This window comes from Gossypium hirsutum, chromosome A12, assembly GCF_007990345.1.
Source record: "Gossypium hirsutum isolate 1008001.06 chromosome A12, Gossypium_hirsutum_v2.1, whole genome shotgun sequence".
In the NCBI taxonomy this organism is placed as follows: domain Eukaryota; kingdom Viridiplantae; phylum Streptophyta; class Magnoliopsida; order Malvales; family Malvaceae; genus Gossypium; species Gossypium hirsutum.
The window spans coordinates 86,449,066-86,474,100 of record NC_053435.1 but is presented as its reverse complement, the minus strand read 5'-3'; the positions used below and the strand labels follow the sequence as shown (position 1 = coordinate 86,474,100).

Genomic DNA, 25,035 nt, shown 5'->3' with positions numbered 1-25,035 from the left:
ATCCAGCTCATGAACGTCTCGTCATTTGGAGGTATAGCATCCCAAGTGACCCCTAGTTTGTCCCATAGCTCCAATAGCCCAGGGCAATCACGACAAGCATGCAAGAGAGTTTCCGGAGCCCCACCACACCGATGGCACATTCTGTTTGAACCAGGACGACGTTGAAATAGATTTACTTTCGTAGGAATATAATTATGTAAAAATCTCCAACATGTAAATTTCATTTTTTTTGGGCACCTTAGCAGCCCAAAGTTGTCTGTAACATCGCCTAATAGTTTGCCCCATATGATTGTACCTGTCATCATCCGAGTTGGGGAAGCCTCGGAGTAGAAGTCGATACCCACTCCGAACTGTGTAATTTCCATCATCTACAAGGCACTATCTCCACCGATCCTCCAATGTGTGAGAGGCCAAAGGAATACACAGCACCTTCCGCACATCCTAGTCAGAGAATAACCCCCTTTGCACTTCCTGATTCCAACTGCCACTGTTAACTTCAATTAAATCAGCAGCCTTCTCAAATCCATTAATCCTCAGAGATTGAATTTTGCAGGGTTTCTCACTCGGGAGCCATGCATCATCCCAAATGGAAACCTAAGAGCCATTCCCCACTTGCCACCCACAGCCCATTCGCAGTAGTCCCTTAGCTTCCCAAATAATGCGCCACATGAAGGAAGGTTGATTCCCTAACTCTGACCCCGTAAAAATAGTAGTTGAGTAGTATTTAGCTTTCTGCACGCGAGCAACTAAAGAATCTGAGCTATTCAACAAACGCCAACTTGTTTAGCAAGCAAAGCAATATTAAGTTTTGACAAACTTCGAAATCCCAATCCACCAACTTCCTTAAGATCGCACAAACCCTCTTAGGAACACCGATGAATTCCCTTCCGTAAATTAGCCTCACCCAACCAATAGCGACAAAGCAAGGCCTCAAGCTCTTTACAAATAGAATTCGGAAATAAAAAACAAGACATAGGGTAAATTGGGATAGCTTGTAGGATAGATTTAATAAAGATGGCCTTACCACCCTGCGAAATACACCTATTAAGCCAACCCCTATTAAGCCAACTCCCAATACGATCCAAAACCCGGTCCTTAATAGATCGAAAAGCCTGCTTTTTAGTTTCTACCAACAATCACCGGAAGTCCCAGATATTTCCCGGGGTTTGAAGTACTGCGCACACGCAAAGTGCCTACCATAGCAGCTCGCAACTCAGGGTGCACATAATACTGACACAGATTAGGAATTTCGCAAAATTAATCTTTTGCCCAGAGCATTGTTCATATTCTTTTAATGGTAGGATTTCTTAACCGTTGGAGAAATGACTGTTGACTTACCATTAGACGAAAGCGCTCCGAGTTGATGTGTATTCTCTCAAAAAAAGTGGTCTATTTTCTTAAATTTTAGGAAAAACATCCTAGAACTCTTAATACATTTCCAAATCAACATATTTGCCTAATTAACCCAAATAACTCAACTCAAAATATAAAATTTTAAATATTATATTTAATATAATAAAATATTTATTATATTTAATTTTAGTTTTTAATATAATAAAACATTTATTATATTTATGGTTATTTTTTTAATATAAATATTTTTTAATGTGTTAGAAAACTTTTATTTTAGAGATTTTAATGCATTTAGTTTGTTATTTTTTTTAAATTTTTTAATTTTAAATAAAAATTAATCTAAAAAAATAAAATATGAGCCAGTCAAGTCAGGCTCGAACTTACCTTTCTTAATCGAAACAAGCTTCAGCAAAAAAAACTATGCCATCTTTATGGCCGGGCCGATCCTAAATTTAAAAAATTGATCTAAATAACTCAGTTCGACCTATAAATGCCTTTAGTTGTAGCTAAAGAATTCGGGTCACGAGATATGGTAAAGTCGACCCGGCCTACACATCTCATCATTCGCGCGTTATACCGTGAGATCTGCGCGCGGGGCTGTGGCGTCTGTTAAGTAGTCAGGTCAGTCAAGCAGATTTAAAAGGAAAAAAAAAAGTTTAACTAACCAAACCAGGATTTCAAATCTGGGCGATTGGAGCTTAAACCTGGAGTTCCTCCATATTGCCATTTCCTTTCCTTTCCTTTTAATTTTTTCACATACATTTTGACCCTTTGTTATTTATACACATTCAATTTCCTTTCCTCGCGATCTCAGTTTTAAGGTGACATAATCTTAATTTATTATCGAATCTTTATGTGTATCAATCCTATTTTTCTTTTAATATTTTGGATCATTTAACTCTGAAGGAGCATTTTGATTTCCATTTGGTTCCAAGGAAAAATGGATTGGAAAGCCAACCCATTTGTCTTTCTTAAAATTTGTACGACAACCAAACAAGTAGCTTATTTTAGGTCTCCAATTATTCCTTCTATTTGGAATGGAGTTCATGTGCTCCCTAAAGCAATCTTTCATTTTACATTTGCTATACATTTTGCAGGTTGATTTCATTGTTGATGAATTTCATGAAATTTGTTTAGAGGCAATGTTGCCATATAGGTTTTCTTTCTTTGGAGATGGGGGATATAGTAAGGTTGGTACCGAGGATGGAGATATAAGTCAATTGAACCCAACACTAAAACTGCAAACAGATCGAGATGTTTATAGACCTGGAGATTCTATCTGTGTCACAATTGAGATCTGCAATCCCCTAATTGGTGACAAGACTAGTAGTACTGTGCCTTCACTTTGGGTTGAAAGGCTTGGCTTCGAAATTAAAGGGATTGAGAAATTGGATACCCAATGGTTTGCCATCCAAAAACCATCGACCGGAATGAAACATGGGAGAGGTTGGATTAAAATTGTATTCATTGCTTACATATTTAGAGTTTATATTAATAGATTGAATTCGAAATTCTTTTGCTTTATACTTTTTTCTCTAGGAGAATGAAGTCAGATCAATGTAAAGGAGTGTGTCTAAACTGCTATTTCCCAACATTTTTCAGTTTCTTCTCACATTTTAGTATTCATGTAATCTTTTAATTTTTGGCCATTTAGTCTTCAACGTCATTTCAAATTTAGATAAATTGCATTAGCAATCGGCCTTGTTTTTAACCTTGGGAGATGAATAGCACTGAAACTGATACCAAAAGGAAAGAAAAAGATCATGTACTCTTTCTTTCCTTTTATTATTATTATTATTATTGCATTTTATGTTTATATTATTGTTCTCAATCCTTTTTTTTTTCAGGTGAACATGTTTTTTTGGATTCTTCAACAACATCAATGGTTTCAAATCAGATTGTGACTTCTGGCTCTTCAAAAAATTGTTAGTCTAAATACTTTTAATGTTTTATGGTACATATATATAAGTGCAAGTGTGTAAAACTTGTTCTTTTTTTTTCTTTCGAAATCTATTTATCCATCTTAAAATGTAATCAATGCTATGGGTGAGTATTTGTTTCTCAAGCAAAATGAATATACTGACGTTGTTGTTGTAATGATGAGCAAATGCAATCCTGTTTTTGTCAAACTCCTAGTTCTTTTCTTGATGAAAACTGCATGATACTAAGTTGCTTAAAAATTAGGATAGAATCATAATTCATTCAGTTCATTGACTTTTTAGAAAGAAAAATTGTAGCTAGAAAGATGGATTTTGTCATAAGAAAAACAATAGAAGGAAGCAAGAACAAATGTTGAGTCTCTTATCTGCAAAAAGGTGATTTCAAAGATGAAAGCTATATTGCATTATTTGTAAATGTCTCCATTTCTAGTTGAATTACTATAGGCACCTAGTCATGCAGTTTTTTTAAATGAATTTTTAATGGTTTTTAGTATACGGTATCTTGTTACTTCTTGCTATGGTTATCACAATTATTTACCTTGTTATTATTTCATTATATTTTTCATTCAACAGGATTTCTTTTTGTATCTTACTTTTTACACTGATTTATAGATGTGGTACGAGCTATGCTTCCTAGCGTTATACCACCATCTTACAAGGGTACTACCATTCGTTATTTATATTATATAAAGAGTACCATGTCTGTTCCATGGCTGCTATTGGAAAATGGTCACTCCAGCAAGGAGTCCGTAAAAGATCTTACCAAAGTGGTTGGTTTTACTTATATTCATAATTTTTGTGGTCGATCCCAAAATTATCTTCTGTTATCTTTTACAACTAGACATGTTTGACTTGATGATAGTGCTCTTGAAATAGGAATCTTGTTGAACTTTCTGGTAACAAAGCTACTTCTGACCTAGGGTTCAGACGGTCTGTGCTAAAGACTTGCCCCGCTGTAATAGTGAAAAGTCAAAAGAACAAAAGAATCTGATAATCATAAGTTTATTTGTTGTTTCATATGTGAGGAGCAATGGAGGTTTATAGTTATTTTTCACTTTCATAAATTTGTATTTTGATACTGGTGCAAGATTTTCTGTTTATGAATATAAGGCTGAAGTTTTGAAAATCCTTACATGTCAAAGATTTTGTCATTTGCATTTGAGTGCTCGTTAACCATTTTGTTTACTTCATTTGTGCACTTGTATTTAATATTGGCGATAAATCACTTTGTCCTCTCTTATTGGCTCCTTTTTTAGTACATAAATTTATGTTTTTTGAAAGCTAGAGTACGTAAATTTATAGTTAAACACATATGGGAATTTTGGCATATCCATGCATGTGTTTCCTTTTTGCATTTGTCCTCATGCGCAACTGTATCTTGGTGAGGACTAGTCCTCATCCTAGTCTGATTCTTTGAACTATGTATTATGTGAAAGAGTTATGATATCAATGATTTTTATGAACTTTGCCTTCCAACAGGAGGCTCGTGTTCCTTTTCAAGTATGGGTAACTGAGAAGGGAAATGGTTTGGTAATGGAAGATGGTCAAAGTGATGGTAAGTTGTTAACATTTCAAGTTCAACTTTACGATCTCTCTTGCTCTATTTTAATTTATTAAATTTGGTGAAATTATTGATAAGCAGTAACTTTCAGTTTTGACGTGATATGTGCTTCTAGTCAAGAACTTTAATGAAGTTTTAGGATGCAAATGTAATTACTCTAACAATAAAGCAGGAAGGATGTAAGAATTTAAATCTTAAGCAAAGGTAGATATGTTCCAATCATTGCTAGATTTTGTTTCCAGTGACGTTTTCTCTTTTCTCTCTCATAGAGCTAACTCTAGTATTGTAAACATTAGTCATTGCTTGTAATATAAAGAAATTCAATAAGTTCAATCTGATTTGACAATAACTTAAGTTTGATAACTATGTTTCCTTTTGATGTTTTAGATATTGTTCCTTCCACTACCATCCAAACAGATATGTATTGGAAAGAGATAGATGGAGACTCGGAATGGGTAAGGCTGTTATTAATGTTGATAATGCTTTTGGCTTATTGTTTGAGTTGAATGATTTCTCAGTAAATTGATATTAGTTACAGGCTAGGGTGAGTGACACGAATGATGGTGTCGAGGAAGGGTATGAGAGCTCAAGAGATGAAATGTCATCTGTTTCATCATATAACCCTTTGAAGGAAAATTTGTTTAAAAGCTTTAGAAGTTCCTTATCCTTTGAATCAACAACAGCCAGGTCTTCAAATAGAGATGGTCCATATCATGATATTGACTATTCGAGTTTGCCTTCAAATGTCAGACTTCATCGATTATCAGTGGCTGAGGTCATGCATGATTCTAACACTGCTAATTAAATTATACTTGATTATGCAATTTGCAAGAAGTTATACTTGTTTATGTACAGACACTATTTGCACTTTACACTAAACTTGTCTTTCCTTCCTGTCATCATATAGACATACTTATGTGTTCGGTTCAATTGTTGTGATTACTTGTAAGATTTTCAGCACACATGCTGAGACAATACCATTGGTTTGATTTGAGATAATAGGTTTTCTTTCTGATCCTTATCACGCCCTTCGAAATATTTTCCAACAGACAAATCATTGGCTGTTTTATCTCCAAGTCAGCAGCAGGCTCCTGCAAGAACTCTATATCCGGATGTAACGGGAGTATCTTCTGCACCTACTGAATCTGTAGCCTGTAAAGTATCAGACTTTCTGACATTTTTTATTTTTTTGTTTGTTTCTCATGCATCATAAATCTTGTCTTCATCTGTTTAATATGTAAATCCTGGTAAATTTAATTTTTAGCATTTTCTGCAGCAGAGGGCTTTATTCGAGGAAGGTCTTATAATATCAGGATGGATGAACATGTTTTGCTAAGATTTTCCCCCAAAAATTCTGAGTCCACATATTACTTTAGTGATATGGTAAAATCAGTTAAACTGGTAGCTTCCATCTCCTTGCTTAAATCATGTTTGTTGTTTCTTCTCTTATTGTATTCCTTTTACCTATTCGATTAACAGATAGGTGGTACTCTTACTTTCTTTCATGAAGAAGGAGCTAGAAGATGCCTTGAGGTAATGATCAAATTGAGAAACTACTAGATAACTGAAGAAACTATGAACTATTGAATGATGCATCTTGAGGTTAACTAGAAGAACTACTATTTTTAGGTTTCAGTGACATTGGAAACTTCTGAAACCATAAATCGGCGTTTTGTTCATCCTTCTAGAAGGAATTCCCCAACAATTACAAAGGTTTTTTTATCCAAAATTTTCTAATCTACAGTTCATTAATGAATTACAGTATTATTTATTTATATGTCTGTTTTGAGCTTTCACTTTATCTATCTACATGCACATGTTAATGACCTACATTATATGCTTGGAAAGTGACACCTTGAAAAATTGCTTCTTGTTTTTTCAGAAGTTTTGGGTTGCTAGAATCCAGTTCCTTTATTGTTTTTTTACAGATAGTGTTCATTATCCCAATTCCAAAGAGCTTTCTCTTTCCTTCTAGTGTTTACTACTGTGTACTCCAAAAGTCCTAAACCTCTTTCTATGATATTAATGAAAACGTTCCTTTAAAGAAGAAAGGAACTAAAATGAATTTAGGCATGAAAAAGTAATTGAATCTTGAAGTGGTTTAGTTATCCCCCCCCCCCAAAAAAAAAAAGAAGAAAAGAAAAAGAATCTTAAACTTAATTTATTCTTCAAAATATGTTATATCCTTATAATGTTGGTCATAATTCCATTCCTGAGAATGAGCATTGCTTTTACCGTCTGACCACAGTTGCCTAGGTACTAGCATAATACACCATCAATATTTGGCTTAGAAGGTTTTACTTTTTGGAACCATTTTATCCTTTGGAAGTCAAGATAAGAAACTCATTTTCTTTAGATGCTATTGTAATCTTTTTTATTGATTTCTCTTGTAGGTTCAGAGTGATCATCATGAGGTTGTTGCTGATTTAGTACAGACAAGTTTTCTTTTCTCTATTCCAATGGATGGCCCCATGTCCTTTTCCACTCATCACATCTCGGTGGAATGGGCTCTAAGATTTGAATTTTTCACTACTCCAAAGAACTTAGACTGGACAAGGTATGACCATGCGACACTGATTGCAATCAAATTGAACAAGTTTTAGGAAGAAAAATGATTCACTCTTATTACTTCTAATCTGAATACAGCCTTTTAAAGAATAGCAGGAAAAATAAAAAAGGAAATAATCTCTAGAAATTAGCCTATCCCTAAAAATTAGTAATTTGATTATGGCTAATAGTACAAGGAAATTCCTAGCACTAATGTAGAAAATCTGCTTAATTTAAGGAATTCCAACACTCCCCCTCAAGCTGGAGTGTAGATGTGAATCAAACCCAGCTTGCCCATAATTTCTTCGAACATTTTTCTTGAAATGCAACCCCTTACCAGGAGTCCCTTCTAAGTATCTCAATATCCTGTAGGCAGTTTCCAAATGTTTCTCCCGTTGATATCTCCCCCTGTCTACTTCTTCTCCATCCTTATCAGTTCCTAATTTAAGGTTGGGTTCCATAGGAGTCTTGTCTATGTTCTTTGGAGTTTCTACAGAGTCAACATTAGAAACAAAGGCATTGTAGGATTTAGACAAGTTTCCATAGGATACAAACCGAGAAATGGGATGTTGAGTGCAGCTCCTAGTGCCCTTTCTTACTGCAATTGGAAGATGGATGGAAGATGAAGGAGGTGAAACTTCTTCCTCAGGACAGTCCTCGGGTAAAGATGGCATAGGCACTGCTGTTTCGGTCTCAGGCAGCTGATGTCTCCGAGAGTATACACGAAGTCCCTGAATTTTTCCTTGTTGTTTTTCAGAATGAGTGGGCTGTTTTTCTTCATTAGTATGATTAATCACCCTTGTTTCTTGTTGCTGAACAGTGGAGATAGGAAAAACAGGTTCCAAAACAGGAATAACAGTGGCTGTAGGATTTTCAGCAGGTTTTGTAGTTGTGGTAGGGCTGACAGGTTCCAAAACAGGAATAACAGTGGCTGTAGGATTTTCAGCAGGTTTTGTAGTGGTGGTAGGGCTGATAGAGTCTTGAGGTATAATGAGAAGATTGCTCAAGGTCTCATCTTCACTAAGTATCTCCTCCTGAAGATGAGAGGCTGAAAAATATGGCTCGTTTTCGAAGAAAGTAACATCAAGGGACACAAACATCCGGTGTAAGGTTGGCGAGTAGCACTTGTACCCTTTTTGTGCAGGTGAGTAACCAATAAAGACACAAGTGTGAGCTCTAGGATCAAGTTTAGATCGGTTAGGTTGATGGTTGTGGGCAAATGCTTTGCAACCAAATGTTTTGGTTCGTAGATTAGGAACACGAAACAAGGGAAAATTTTTTTGAAAAGTATGTAAAGGTGTTTGAAAGTTTAATACCTTTGATGGGAGTCAGTTTATAAGATAACAAGCAGTGAGGACAGCTTCTCCCCACAAATACTTTGGTACACCCATAGTAAACATAAAGGCACAAGCCACCGCTACAAGGTGTCTGTTTTTCCTCTCGGAAACCCCGTTTTGTTGAGGGGTGTCAGGACAAGAACTTTGATGTATGATTCCTTGCTCAGAAAGATAAGGACTTAGGGTAGAATTAAAGTACTCTCTCCCATTATCAGTTCTAAGGGTGTGAATATTTGAATTGAACTGAATTCGAATCATTGAATGAAAATTTTTGAAGACTCTAGAGACTTCGGATTTTTCTTTAAGGAGATAGACCCAACAAACTCTAGTGTGGTCATCAATGAAAGTTATGAACCACCTAGCCCCTGTGATGTTTTTTACTCGACTGGCTCCCCATAGATCACTGTGGATTAAAGAGAAAGGTTGAGATTGAACATAAGGTTTTAAAGGATAAGGGACACGAGTGTGTTTAGACAGTTGGCAAACTTAACAGTTCAATGAACAAATTTTCTTATTTAGAAATAGTAGAGGAAACAGTTTCTTCAAGTACATGAAATTCGGGTGTCCTAGTCTACGATGCCATAGCATGATAGAATCGTCTTTTGATGTAGATAAGGCCATCCCTTCTTGTGAACTGTTTTTGTTCCAAACATAATAAGCCATCATTAACTTTAGCAGTGCCAATCATCTTCCCCGATTCCTGTTCCTGAACCACACAACTGAAAGCAGAAAATTCAGCAAGTACTTTTTCATCCTTGGTAAGCTTGCTAATTGAGAGTAAATTACAGGAAAGATTTGGAACATGTAAAACTTTATCAAGGGAAAAATTTTCACTAAGTCTCACTGTCCCTATTCCAGCCACCGGCGAGTAAGATCCATCAGCTATGCGAATCCGAGAGTGATCATGACAAGGTAAATAGGTGTGAAACAAACTTAGATTACCTGTCATGTGGTCGGATGCACCCGAGTCTAGTATCCAGGACGTTGTGATAGATTCGTGTATAGTATTTAAAGCAGTACCTTGAATAGCTAGTGACCCACTGGCTGTAGGAGTCCCGAGTAGTTTATGAAGAGCCTCAAGTTGAGTTTTGGTTAGCCTAACATTCTGAGCATTTCTTCAGTAGTAGATATCATTGCTGCCTTGTTTTCTTTCTGTTTTTTTTCTTCAGGATAGCCATGGAGTTTGAAGCATTTCTCTTTGGTATGCCCAACCCGATTACAGTGGCTACACCATGGCCTTTTTGAACCAGAATCAATTCCATCTTAGAACCTTTGAGATTGAGGGCCTCTTGAAATAAGAGCAGAGTTCTCGGAAGGATGATGACCAACTACAGTCAATGGTTTTAATTCTCTTGTGTCTCCCAACATAATAAGACGCCGTTTCTCTTCCCTCCTTACTTCAGCAAATGTTTCTCCTATGGTTGGCAGTGTGGTTCTGCCTAGTATTCGTCCTCGAACCTCATCAAGATCACGATTTAGTCCTGCTAGGAACTCATAGAGACATTCTTTGTTAAGATGATCCATGAACTTGGTGTGTTCCAAGCCCTCGCCCCAATCAGCTTCATAATACATGTCTAACTCCTGCCATAAGATCTTTAGGTTGTTGTAATATTGAGTGACTTCAAGTGTTCCTTGTCGAATATCTTTCAACTTTAATTTGATCTCGAATACTTGGGAAGCATTTCCAAGATCCGAGTAATTCTCCTTGATTGCATCCCACATTTCTTTGGCAGTTTTGAAAAAAAGATATGTTCGGCTTATATGACCTTCCATCGAATTTATAAGCCAAGCCATAACCATTGAGTTGTTAAGCTCCCAATTTGCATAACCAGAGTCTGTTGATGCTGGTTGAGGAATTTTTCCATTAATGTACCCAATTTTTCCTCGGCCATGAAGAACCATAAGGACAGATTGTGACCATTGCAGGAAATTTTTTCCATCTAATCGATGATTTGTGATTATAAGAGAAGAGTTAAGGTCACCTTGTGGGATTCCTTGACTTTGATTTTGAGTTATTTGTGAGATCTCAGTCTCAGAGAAGTTTTCGGTGTCACCCATGGGAGTAGGGTTTCTAACAGAGAAAAACAGAACAAGAGAAGAGAAGAAAGAGCAGGATCAAATGGATTCCTGATTCTCTGATACCATGAACAAGTTTTAGGAAGAAGAATGATTCACTTTTATTACTTCTAATCTGAATACAGCCTTTTAAAGAATAGCAGGAAAAATAAAAAAGGAAATAATCTCTAGAAATTAGCCTATCCCTAAAAATTAATAATTTGATTATGGCTAATAGTACAAGGAAATTCCTAGCACTAATGTAGAAAATCTGCTTAATTTAAGGAATTCCAACACAAATCATTCTAGCTTTTCAAAAATGAATCTTAGTAATGGTTTACTTGGCATTGAAGATTGTCAATCAATTGTATGCTTGTCGGCTATTTGCATATACCATCAATACATATTTTCTATGGTAGAAATTTTTGCATATCTTTTTAGAATACTTTGACATGGTATTAGCAGAAAAGAAGCAATAATCGAAGATTTAAAAATAAAAATAAAAAAACTTCTCGAAATGCATTTAGTATGACCTGTAAGTTGGCTTCCATTGCTACTGTAGCTTTGACAAAAATTGTTACCTAATATCGTACAAGAGAGGTTAGACTTGGACCTCAAAATTAAAATGGGTTAAAATAGGTAAAACTCTGCTCATAGTTCTATTGAAATTAATAGAAAATTCCTGCTTTAGGTGTTGCCAGATATAATTTTAAGCTGTGCAACCACTTCTTGATTTTGAATTCAGATACGAGCATCCTCTTTTAGTAGAAGGTAGAGACAAAAGTGAGTGGGTTCTTCCTATAACTGTGCATGCGCCTCCATCTGGAACTTCATCCACCCTCACACGTACTGAGAAGCCTTTCTCTTTAGAGCCCTTATGGGTTCATAGTTGAAGGTAAGTTGTTTCGACTTTTCCAATAAACTGAATTACTTTATCAATAATCTTTGTTGAAACCACAAAATAATGAGCGCATGGCTCAATTACGTATTTTACTAGCATTGTCGGATTCAAAGACAGATACAGCTTAACTGAGTTGTGTTCAACTCCATTACCATTGCAATGGCAAGATTCTTTTTATTTAATGCCAAGCAGAGTCAGTTTGATTTAATAGACCGTTTTTTCCAGGAGTCCTAAATTCAGTTTCTCATTTTCTTTTTGTTAATGTCTCGGCGTTTGTAACATAAAATTTTTTATATTCAACTTTTGTCAGCTGAAAATACATTATTTTGGAGTGGCTAGAAATCAATGGTATGCTTCTGTCAATTGTCAAACATATTTTCCATTTGCCACTGGCCAACGTTATTGTCGGCTCGCATATATTAACACATTCTTCATTCGAACGTTCCCGGAGAATAGCAGTTCTAAACATGATATGTTGAAACACAATTAACATGTTTTGTGTTTGCTTTTAGGATTTTGATGTCTTAAATAGTTTTTGTTATATTTTTGTTTATATGATTGATAAAAGATTATGAACATAATACATATATGTGAATTGCGTAGGTTGCTGAGAGTCAAGAATGAAGTTTTTTTTTTTTTTTTAAATGAAGTTTTATTGTTGGAAAAAAGAAGAATGGAGTGAAGCAAATCTTAAAATTAAATTCTCATATGAAATGCATGGTAGCCAAAATCCAATACTGAAATCTAAAGGATTAATGCATTTATGCAGTGCCTTTTTCTAATAATAGTGTGTTTTGTCAGGCTCCTCGATTTGGTTTATTCGAGTTTGAAAATTGATTTTAGTGTTAGAATCGCATTGATGGATTGAATTGGTATAATCATAAATTTATGGTCCTATTGCTTCAATCAATAACATATAATTGAAAATAGTCAAAAGCACTTTCAACCAATAAAAAAAATAAGAAATTGAAAAATTAGAAAAAGAAACGGAAACAGACTAATTTGGTTTTTTATTATATTTTCTAACAAAAATTGGATATTTTTGTTATTTTGTGGTTTATTTATAGGAATAAATCTTAAAGTTATACATAAATTTTGGTTTAATGTATAATTTTATACATAAACTTTGATTTTGTATAAATTTATACATAAAATTTTGATTTAATCTAAATTTTACAAAATATTGACACAATTATTAATATAGCATCATTTTATATTTATATATTGCATATCCGTATAATTATATTTATCTAATATAAAAATAAATACATGTATTTATTTCTTTAAATGTTTATAATTGAATCAAAATTAAAGTTTCATGTATACATTTGAACCACAAATCAAAGTTTCAAGTGTATAATTGTACCAAATTAAAATTCATATATCAAATTACACATTGAATTAAAATTCATGTATCATTTTGATATTTATCCCTTTATTTGTATTCTTATTGTAAATATGATTTTTCATTTTTTATAATTTTAATATTTTAAATTTTTCTAAAAAATAATTGTTATTGGTTTGTTCTTTTTAATTTTAAAAATAGTTGAACCGTCCAATATAATCAATTTGACATTTGATTTGGAGAACTTTAAATTTTATTTTTAGATGTATTTGTACTAATATTATTTTTAAAATATATTTAAAAGATAAAATTATTTTTACATATGTATTTTATAAAACCAATTTTTTATGCTGAGTGAAATAAAATATTATTGTTAAGATAAAAATTAAAATAATAACCCAGTTGATATGGATCTTCTATTTCAAGTTTGGAAATTGGTTGATCACCCAAGCTCAGCTACTAAAGTTTTTTTTTTTTTAAAAAATATTTTTAAAAAATAATACTAAACTCGACTTTAAATAGCAAAATACTGAAAGCCTGGTTAGTAATCAAGGTCATCATACTCCTGTGAATCAAGTCTACCGAGATTCCGACTCATCCGCCAGCGTTAAAAGTAAAAGAGGGCAAGAATTAAGGAACCAAGAGGCGGACTCTCAAGCTACGTTTTGTAGGCATATTAATACTAATACTGATGAAATTGTCGGGGCTATACATCAAAATATCCTCACTGACAGGGGAGTTCCCTTAACGGTTGGAATGTTTCTTGAAGATGATAATTACAACTATCAACAACAGATACCATCTTTAGTCAAAGTGGATAACATTTAATTGACATTGTCTGATAAAGCTAATAAATTGCTAGGGCTCGGTTAAGCTATCCCAAATCAGCCTACTAAAGAACCATGATTAGGTTCGCATGGAATGTAAGAGGTCTGGGTCAACCTCTTACTTTCTAACATGTTACAAATTGAGCCATCAATATAAGGTTAATTTGTGCTTCTTGATGGAAACTCGTACTTCTATTGAAAAGTCTATCAACTTAGCTCATAGGTTGGGTTTCCAAGCTTGTAAGGAAATGTGAGGTCTCTTCGTCATGTAGAAGACTCCTTTAAAAGTTAATGTTATAATAATAATAATAATAATAAAGCATTTGGTTTGTTGTGTGTTGTTGATGGTTGTGATTTTTTCCAGTTATCTTGTATTCGTAGACATCCAATAGTTCACAAAAGGAGCACGAATAGGAATAAAAGATATGAATCCCCTTCTTTAATGTCATATCATAATAATTGGATTGTGTTAGGTAATTTTAATTAGGTATTAAATTTTGAAGATAAATTATCATTCAAATCATTAGGATTACCAATGGTTGAGAAATTATACGAAGGTATTCACAAGTGTGGTTTGATTTGTTGGAAAAAATAGATTTCTTGAAAGTTTTGAGGCATTTTCTCGATTAGTAAATATAGAGATTTGAATCATAAAATTATGATTTTATATTTTACTCCATAAGACATTCACAACTATATATTATATGCTCAAAATGGTTGAGTGATGAATGAGAAATTGATACTAAAAGTAAGCCACTTGTGAATTATGTTAAGGAAAATTGAAACCTTAGTCCCACATTAGTTAGATATCAAGTGGGAAATATATTTATATATGTGAACCAACTTAGTGGTTATTGAATAATTAAATTAATGCTTTCCCTCACGCGCAAGAAGTGCAAATCCAAACCCATCAAGGTTGGGGTGCACTTATTATTTGTTGATCATTGCAGTTGTGCTATGGTTGTGCTCATTTTCTTGTTGTTGTATATTGGGAGACAGTCGACTAACGTTTCTCCGGCACCAAAGGAGCCTGTTAAGACAGGCCTCAACTGCCAATCTAATATTTTAATCTAATTTTATTTTCAATTTTCCAGTTTTTTTTATATATATGCCTATATATTGTTCTTGTTCAACCTTCTGGTTTAAATAAATATTTTATATTACTATTATTTTACTAACGTTTGTGCAACATGATTGAGTTCCTTTCAAAGGGTCAACATTATTTTTGGACTAATAATTGAAACGGAGAGGATGTTGTCTAGGAAAAGATTGATAGAGTGTTCTATAATGAAAATGCTATCAGGAACTTCGATCATATGTGGCTTTTAATTTATCTTTCATGTGTTCATATCATAAATGTAATGTCTTGAAATCTATCGACGACAGAAAATTCGTTAGTGTATCAGAATTTCTAACCAGAGTCATTTTGGTAAGTAGAACTTAGAGGCTTTCATGAGTGAGCATGGTGATGGATTTTCAGGTTATTAAATTAGTTAGTAGTGTTATTAAGTTGCATTAATTAGATGAAGGTGGTTAAATAGAATATTGGCTTTTGAACTAGATTGTAAGACGGATAAAATTAGTTGTAACAGCCTGATTTTCAGTGGTATCAGAAACAGTGGTTCGAGGCCCCCAAATCTAGTGAGTAAGCTTGTAAATTTATTATTTAATATTTATGAGTCAAATATGGTTTTAAAAATGTTTTTGAATTGATAATTTGTGTTTTATAATAATTAATTAGGTCAAATGGTTTTAGAAAGTGATGTAACGGAACCTCGTTTCTATAAACCGAGGCATAAATATTTTTAAAAATATTTACGGAGTGTCATTAAGGTAGTATTAAAGTTTTGATGAAAAATTTTAATGTTTCGATAGTTAATTAATTAAAAAGGACTAAATTGAAAAAAGTTTAAAACTTGCTAATTATAATAATTAAGTGACTAAATGACTTAATTAATAAATGAGGGAGGACTTAAGAAAAATTATGCCTAAATTAAAAGATGAGGTGAAATAAAGAGAAAAATAATAAAATAAAGCCAATTAATGGCAAATTTGTAATATTGTTAAAATTAAAACAAACAAATTGAAATTGAAGATATTTTATGCAATTCTTCTTCAATTTCAGTTCAAACAGACATAAGGAGAGCTCCTTAAGTTGGTTTTGCCTATTTTTGCTTCAAATTAAGATCCCGTAGAAATTCGTTAAAAAAATAGCAGAATAGTCCCTGAACTTCTACAATTACTACAATTCAGTCTAACTAAGTTCGTACGGTTAAAATTTTATATTTGTACAAATTTGATGAACGATATAATGCATTTATTCTATTGTTGGAAATGAGTCATTTCTGGAATTATAATATTAAATTAGATATTCGGTTTGAATGGAACGTGGGATTTGAGTACATTCGTGATTTGACGTTTGATGATATTGGAGGAAGATATCAAAAAATTACCCAAGAAAACCGGAGTTCAGCTTTTTCTGCAAACTCTCATGTTTTGCTTTCTGTTTAGCTCTTGTAAGCTTCTGTTCAGCTCTTATGAGCTTCTGTTAGCCCTTACGAGCTTCTGTTCAGCTCTTACGAGCTTCTGTTAAGCTCTTTTGAGCTTTTGTTTAGCTCTTACGAGCTTCTTTTCAAATCTTATGAGTTTCTGTTTAGCTCTTACAAGCTTCTGTTCAGCTTTCGAGCTTCTGTTGGCTCATTTAAGAGGCTCAGCTCTTATGAGCTTCTGTTAACGATGTACTCTTATCCGTAAGTCATTCTTCAAATGGAAGAATTTCGGCAAGGTGATTTATCAAATTTTGAAAGACATATTAATTATTTTTGTATCGATTTGAAGACGGGTGTATTTATTAATTGAAGTTGTGATTAACAGTGAGTTATCGTAAATAATTTTATTATTTGATTTATTATAGTTAGTTCGGTAAGATTTTTATTTATCTCGTCGAACTTACTAAGCTTCATTAAGCTTATTCGTGTTGTTTAATGTCCTTGTAGATTTTCGAAAGGTTTGTTGATCAGATTAGCACTTAAGTCACACTATCCAGCTTATTCCAGTAGTTTTTGAAACGTTCAATATGGTTTATATAGCATGTATAGGCTTTTATGTGGTTTTAGTCAAGGTTTGGCTTGTGTAAACATTATGATTGATATTTTATTTAAATAACCAACTTACATATGGGTATGAGAATGAAATAGATTATGATATGAGTATGAATGATATATGTATGTATGCATGTGTTTGAATTATACTGAACTTTAGTAACTAGATTAGGTAAATTAATTAGGTAAGTTTAGACATTTTTTTAGTTAACATGTAAGGAACTTAATGTCATACTTGGTTATATGTGGTGATAATGTTTGTTTAAGACTTGATTTTAGTTTGTGTTGAATGTTTTGATATGGCTTGTTGATGTGTGATTTGTTGAGGCTAGGTTGGTAACAATTTGAGTGAGAAATGTGGCTTGGAAAATGACAAATTTTTGTCCACACAGGCAGAGACATGGGCATATGTCTCAGCTGTGTGTGACACACGGCCAAGTGACACGGCAGTGTGTCCCTTGTATCTTTTAAGAATACAAGTCAGTATCCTCACACTACCTGGCACACGAGTGTGTGACCCAAGTCAGAGAGTTACATGAGTACGGACACGAGTTGGACACGACCGTGTGTCCCTATTTCGAATGCCCACATGGTCTCTAATCCTTGCAGTGTTAAAAATTTTGAATAATTCTGAAAAATTCTCTAAGTTTCTGATTTAGTCCCGATTTATTTCTAATATGTATATCGGGACTTGAGGGCTCGTTTAAGGAACAATAAATATGATTTTTATTGGTTTTATTATAAGTATTGATATATAATGCAATGTTTGAAATTTCTATCTGATAAATCTGTAAACCCTGATAATGTTCTATAACCCTGTTCTGGCGACGGATATGGGTTAAGGGTGTTATATTTATTGATATCAGATCTACAATTTAGTCAATTCTCGGACTGAACGTAGCGTGTGAAATGTCTAGAAATACATGTCATATAAATCTGTGATAGTGTGAAGTACTATCTAATCTAACCTTTGTTTTCTTATAGATTGTAAAGATGTTAGACGGATCTGAATGTGCTGATAATGATGAAGTTAACAGTAAAGTACCGACTTCTGAACATAGGATGAGTAGTAATGTCCCGATTCCTTCGGCTTAGGAACGTGAACTTAAAAATATGTTCTTTGGGTATATGAACCAGTGGTTCAGTGAGTTTATGCTAGAAAGAAATCTGGCTCAGCAACCTCCACCCCTTACTGTACCACCTGTTGTAGCTCCGGTTGCACCTCCACCTTCTTCAGTGATTAAACCTAATAAACGTACTCCTATCGAGAAACTTAGAAAGTGTAATGTTGAAGAATTTCGGGGTAGATCAGAAGATAATCCGGTTAAAGTTGAGTACTGGCTTCAAAATATAATAAGGGTTTTCGAAGAAATGGCTTACTCCCCTAATGACTTTCTTAGATATGCTATTTCATTATTAAAAGAGGAAGCATATAGTTGGCGGTTGACGATAGTAGCTGTGGTAACGAAGGAGAAAATTTCTTGGGAACTTTTCCAAATCAAGTTTAAAAAGAAATATGTTAGAAAAAGGTATCTAGACAAAAAAAGAGAGATTTTTTTGAGTTACGTCAGAGAAATAGATCGGTAGCTAAATATGAGAGAGAATTTGTGTATCTTAGTAAATATGCTCAAGAAATTGTGTGAAGAAATGTGTATTCGGTTTGAAATGGTTTGAAAGATGAAATTCGAATGATAACCGGAGGAAATGAAATATGAAAATTTTTTGTCCTATCTGATCGTGCACAGAAAATGGAAGAAGTATACAATCGTAAGATGCAACGAGACAGGTGGAATAGAAAATTTCACAAGAGAGGTTCTTCCAAGTCATTTTCAGCATCACTGGCAAAAAAGACTAAAGATGATTTTAGCTGAGCTACCTCATTGCCTGAGCGTTTGAATAAAAATAAGATGATTTAACATGATTCAGGGTACCTACTAGACCAATTGATAATGTGGGTAGTGTAGAAAATACTTTGAACCCTAAGTGTAGATTTTGCGGGAAATATCACCCTGGTGAGTGTAAAGGTAAAATAGGAGCCTGTTATAGATATGAATCAACTGATCATTTTATTCTCAATTGTCCTAAATTGTCAAAAGAGGATGAAGATCATAAAGAAAAACAAATGTCTACCGCTTAGAAAAGTAGACGTTCAGACTAGAATAGTGCTACCGGGACTACTCGTTAGGGAATGAAGGACACTGTTGTTCGGCCAGAGGCTAAACCACCTGTTTGTACCTACGCCATTCGAGCTAAAGAGGAAGCTACTAGATCAGATGTGATTATTGGTATATTCTATCTCTTTGATGTTACTGTGTATGTATTGGTTGACCCTAGGTCAACTCATTCTTATATTTGCACCACATTAGTAACGAAAAAGAAGTTGCCTATTGAATCTACTGATTATGATATTTAAGTAACTAATCCACTAGGTCAAAGTGTGATAATTAATTTAGTCTATCATAATTGTCTATTGAAAGTTAGAGGCTGTGAATTCCCTACTAATTTGATTTTGTTTACCTGTCGAGAATTTAATGTTATTCTGGGTATGGATTGGTTATCATTGCATGATACTGTAGTAAACTGTAGACAAAAAAATTGATTTGAAATGTTAGATAAGAGAGATGATTTCAATTGAGTCTGAGGATCCGAAAGATGTCGCTAGAACTATTTCGGCCTTTTTTGCTCAGAGATTGATACGAAAAGGCAATGAAGCATTTCTAGCATATATCCTTGATACCCGAGATTCAGAATCAAAGTTAGATCAGTTACCAGTTGTTAGTGAGTTTGTTGATGTATTTCTTGAAGAGTTGCCGGGTTTACCTCTTGATCGTGAAGTTGAGTTTGTGATTAATTTGATTCTTGGAATTGTGCCGATATCAATATCACCATACCGTATGGCACCAGCTAAACTAAAAGAATTGAAAGCACAGCTGTAAGAATTATTAGACCGAGGGTTTATTAGACCGAACATGTCTCCCTCGGGTGCACTTGTTTTGTTTATGAAAAAGAAATACGGTTCTTTGAGATTATGCATAGACTATAGACAGTTGAATAGAGCCATAATAAAAAATAAATACCCTTTGCCATGTATCGACGATTTGTTTGATCAATTAAAAGGTGCCATAGTGTTCTCGAAGATAGACCTCAGATCCGGGTATTACCAATTGAAGGTTAAAGACTGTGATGTGCCAAAGACTACTTTCTGAACTCGTTACGGTCATTATGAGTTTTTGGTAATGCCATTTGGTTTGACTAATGCCCTTGTTGCTTTTTGGATTCAATGAATCAGATCTTTCAACCTCATTTGGATAGGTTCATTGTTGTGTTTATTGACGATATACTAATCTATTCCAAGATAGAATCTGAGCTTGCACAACATTTAAGGATCGTACTATAAATTTTAAGAGAAAAGTAGTTGTACTCAAAATTTAGTAAATGTGCATTCTAGCTTTGTGAGTTTAGATTTTTGGGTCACATAGTATCAACTGATGGGATTCTAGTTGATCCGAGTAAAGTTGCTGCTGTAATAAACTAGAAAACTGTGAAAAATATTTCAGAAGTGCGAACTTTTTTGGGTTTAGCAGGTTACTATGACGTTTTGTTAAAAAAATTTCAATTATTGCTTCTCCAATGACCAGATTATTACAGAAAAATGTTGAGTTTTTTTGGTCCGATAAGTACTAACAGAGTTTTGATCAGCTGAAGAGAATGTTGACGGAAACCATAGTCTTAACTCAGCCTGAATCTGGAGTAGCTTATGTTATAGTGATGCATCTCTCAATGGTTTGGGTTGTGTACTAATGCAATCAGGAAATGTAGTAGCCTATGCTACTTGTAACGTCCCGCTACCCGAGACCGTTGCCGGAGTCAAGCAGTAGACATTACAAAACTTATCTTAGCACTTAAACAGTTTTTGTAGTAAACTATCCATCTGCATCATGGTCGCTAAAAAAATCATATCTCGAGTTACAAAACTCAAAATCCAATTCTGTAAATTTTCCCTGAAACTAGGCTCATATATCTACTTACTAATTTTTTTCTAGAATTTTTGGTTAGGCCAATTAGTACAGTTTATTAGAAAAAGTCTCCCCTGTTTCAGGGTTTGGCTACTCTGACCCTTGTGCACTACGAATCAAATTTCTTCCTGTACAGAAATTCAATGACTATGCCATTTGTTTAAATTAAAAACAGACTCAATAAGGAATCCATACATATAAAGTTTGAGTCCTAATTCTTAATACACAATTTATGGTGAATTTCTAAAGTCAAAACAGGGAATCTAGAAATTGCTCTAACCCTGTTTCACCAAAACGTAAATATCTCATAAAATACAACTCTTTTACCTATTTTATTTCTTCCATATAAAAATAGATTCATTAAGCTTCAATTAAATATTTTATTCATCATCTAATTCACTTTATACTATTTTTGTATATTTTCAAAGTTGGACTACTGTTACTATTCAAATCTGTTTTAGTATAAAATGTTGATAACTAAGTTTATAACATCTTGATTTCTTCTCTCTACAATATTTACCAACACTTCCTCTTATTACTCTTCACTAACATATCAAAACATACCATACTTAAGGTTTTGGTAACATTTACAAAACATACCAAAATATCACTTAACAACTTAGATACTTTCAAAATGACCAAAAGACATCCTAGGTACAATGCCATTTTCCAAAAAGATAGAAACTTCACCAATTTGAGTTCGGGGAGCGGCTTGTATGCTGAGTCCTTATACTTTCGTACCTAGCCTGCGCACGGAAACAAACCGTACGCTGAGAATACTCTCAGTGGTATTTCTATAAACAATAGCTTAATCAACTTTAAAACATGGTAATTCAAACACATTATTGCTATTATTCAATATCAATCAGTACTTTAATAATCTTTACTTTATTTACCCTTATTAACATAACTCGGACACTAACGGATACACGGATCCAACCTACACTCCGGGATATGCACATAGTGCTTCATCGGAACAAATCCGGAACTTTAACATTATAGTACACAAAGTACTTCATCGGAACAAATCCGGAACTTTAACAGTAGTCGACACATAGTGTCTCATCGACTCAATGTCGGAATATCCCAATACTTCCAATTCCTATGACATGTCAACTATATCCGACTAGCCCGACACTGTTAATAGGGTATTCAAAATCACATTCATTTCAATATGGTAAAAATACTTACCTCACTCACATTTTCATACAATATCAATATCAAATATAACAATAACAATTAAGCTCGGTTTATAGAAATACAAACCACTATTTATCGAATTTAATCGATATCTTCGTTCACTTTCTCTTTTCCCTTCTTTGATGACGTATCCGGTGCTACGTTTGCTACTAACAATCATACAATTAAAAATCATCAATATACTAATTCATAAAATACATTTTCACTTTCTATCAAACTTTTACAAAAATTCCAATTTCGTCCTTTTTCCATTACTAATCTTTTTTCTTTAACTTAAGCTTCATATTCTCTTTTAATCAACTCATTAACAATTTCTAACTCATAAAATTCATTATAAAACATAAATTTTGAGCTCTATTCAACTTAATCCCTATTTAAACCTAACTTAGAATTCTTTTAATAAATCACTCAATTTTCACTTCTAACTTCAATTTCTATCAATTTAACCCATAAAACCTCAATTTATTCAACTAAATCAATATCTAAAAATTTTCCATTTTTCTTCATTTTAACCTCATACATGTAGAACTTTGAATTAGGCATCCATAAACATAAAAATTATAAGAAAATAAGCTAAAACATCTTACCAATCAAGCTTTAGGGCCTTAATCCTGAAATTTCCCTTTTCTATTTCTTTCTTTCTTTCTCACGTTTGCTCTCTGTAACTCTTTCTATCTTTCTTTTTTTTAACTTACTCATAAATCTATATTCAATATAATAATATTAATAATATAATATTATTCTAATTAAATAACTTAATCTATAAGAAAAACTACTTTAACACATTTAATATCTTTACCAACTATTACACATGTTATATCATACATTCACACACATGGCACTTAGGGTCTAATTGCTAGATTAGTCCCTTTACTAATCTTTAATCTATAATTAAACTTTTATACCGTATGCAATTTAGTCCTTTAAACTAAATTCAAGCTACTTCACTTAATTAAACACTAAATAACCATTCAACTATAATTCTTAAATATTTCTAATAAATATTCATGAATTAATTTCACGAAAACAGTACTCAAGACTCAATTTTGGATACTGTAACTTTCGGTTCATTACAATTCTCTCCCCCTTAATAAATTTCGTCCTCGAAATTTACCTGAAAAGAGATGGGGGTATTGAGATCTCATCGTTTCTTCTGGTTCCCATGTAGCTTCTTCAACACTGTGACTTTGCCATAGCACTTTTACTAAAGGAATACGTTTATTACGTAATTCTTTTACCTCTCGTGCTAGAATCTCAACTGGTTCTTCTTCATACGATAAGTCAGGTTAAATCTCTACATTCTCGGTCGTAATAACATGTGAAGGATCCGATCGATATCTTCTTAGCATAGAAACATGGAAGACATCGTGCATTTTCTGTAGTTCAGGAGGTAAGGCCAATCGATACGCTACTGGTCCAATTCTCTCAATAACTTCGTAAGGCCCAATAAAACGAGAACTTAATTTTCCTTTTTGACCAAATCTTAGAATTTTCTTCTAAGGTAAAACCTTTAAAAATACTTTATCCCTGACTGAGTATTCAATATCCCTTCGTTTCAAATCTACATACGATTTCTGTCTATCAAAAGCAGTTTTCAATCTTTCCCGAATTTTTCTTAACTGTACTTTCCATTTCTTGAACCAATTCAGGTCCAATCATCTTCTTCTCATTCAGTTCTGTCCAACATACGGGTGATCGGCATCTTCGTCCATACAAAGCCTCATACGGTGCCATCTGTATACTTGACTGGAAACTATTATTATATACAAATTCGGCTAATGACAAATAATATTCCCAGTTAGACTCAAAATCAATCATACAGGCTCGAAGCATATCTTCTAAAATTTGTATTACCCGTTCAGATTGACCATCAGTCTGTGGATGAAAAGCTGTACTAAAGTGAAGTCGAGTACCGAAAGATTCATGTAATTGCTTCCAAAACATTAACGTAAACCTTGGATCTCTGTCAGAAATTATTGATTTTGGAATACCATGTAATCTAATGATTTCCCGAACATAAACCTCAGCAAGTTTTTTTAACGACCAATCGGTTCTCACAGCTAAGAAATGAGCTAACTTCGTAAGTCGATCAACTATTACCCAAATAGCATTCTTTTTACTTGTAGACGTCGGTAATCCTGTCACAAAGTCCATCGTTATTCGGTCCCATTTCCATTCAGGAATATTGATAGGTTGAAGCAATCCTGATGGAACTTGATTTTCTGTCTTCACTCGTTGACAAGTTAAACACTTTGCCACATATTCAGTTATATCCTTTTTCATTCCCGACCACCAATACAATTCACGCAAATCACGATACATTTTCATACCTCCAGGATGAAATGCAAATGGACTATTATGAGCTTCTTGAAGAATTAACTCTTTCAACTCAGAATTATCCGGAATGCAAAGTCGATTCTGAAATCTTAGACAACCATTTCCATCAATGCTAAAATTTTCTGTTGTACCATTCTGAATCATCTCTCTTTTCTTTAACAACTTATCATCTTCTAACTGTGCTGATCTGATTCGATCAAACATTACTGGCTTTATTCTTAATTCAGTCAAAAGACTTCCATCTTCAGTGATACTAAGTTGTGCAAACATTGCTCGTAATTCAATCGCAGCTTTTCTACTCGGTGCGTCGGCTACTACATTAGCCTTCCCTGGATGATAGTCTATGACACAATCATAGTCTTTCAGAAGCTCTATCCAACGCCTTTGTCTCAGATTCAATTCTTTTTGCGAAAGCAGATACTTCAAACTTTTATGATCCGTATAAACATAGCACTTTTCACCATAAAGATAGTGCCTCCAAATCTTCAAGGCAAAAATTACAGTTGCTAATTCTA

At 33.7% G+C, this 25,035-nt stretch overlaps 1 protein-coding gene across 1 annotated transcript; it reads left to right on the top strand.

Annotated features, from left to right (window-relative positions):
- The first annotated feature begins 1,983 nt into the window (after positions 1–1,983).
- LOC107937601 (uncharacterized) lies at positions 1,984–11,902 on the top strand. Its single transcript, XM_041084192.1, has 13 exons — positions 1,984–2,174; positions 2,451–2,799; positions 3,201–3,278; positions 3,906–4,063; positions 4,773–4,848; positions 5,242–5,309; positions 5,393–5,629; positions 5,857–5,995; positions 6,119–6,237; positions 6,334–6,387; positions 6,484–6,567; positions 7,248–7,411; positions 11,539–11,902. Exons 2-13 carry the CDS (start codon positions 2,496–2,498, stop codon positions 11,684–11,686), a joined length of 1,629 nt encoding a protein of 542 aa, XP_040940126.1. The 5' UTR covers positions 1,984–2,174; positions 2,451–2,495; the 3' UTR covers positions 11,687–11,902.
- Positions 11,903–25,035: the final 13,133 nt, after the last annotated feature.

What these genes read in the sequence shown, in the direction of transcription:
- LOC107937601 (XM_041084192.1), top strand. Translation starts at nt 2,496, where the DNA reads ATGTTGCCATATAGGTTTTCTTTCTTTGGAGATGGGGGATATAGTAAG. An exon ending in TTCTGGCTCTTCAAAAAATT is followed by an intron (nt 3,279 to 3,905) that starts GTTAGTCTAAAT and finishes ACTGATTTATAG; the next exon opens with ATGTGGTACGAGCTATGCTT. An exon ending in GAGCTAGAAGATGCCTTGAG is followed by an intron (nt 6,388 to 6,483) that starts GTAATGATCAAA and finishes TACTATTTTTAG; the next exon opens with GTTTCAGTGACATTGGAAAC.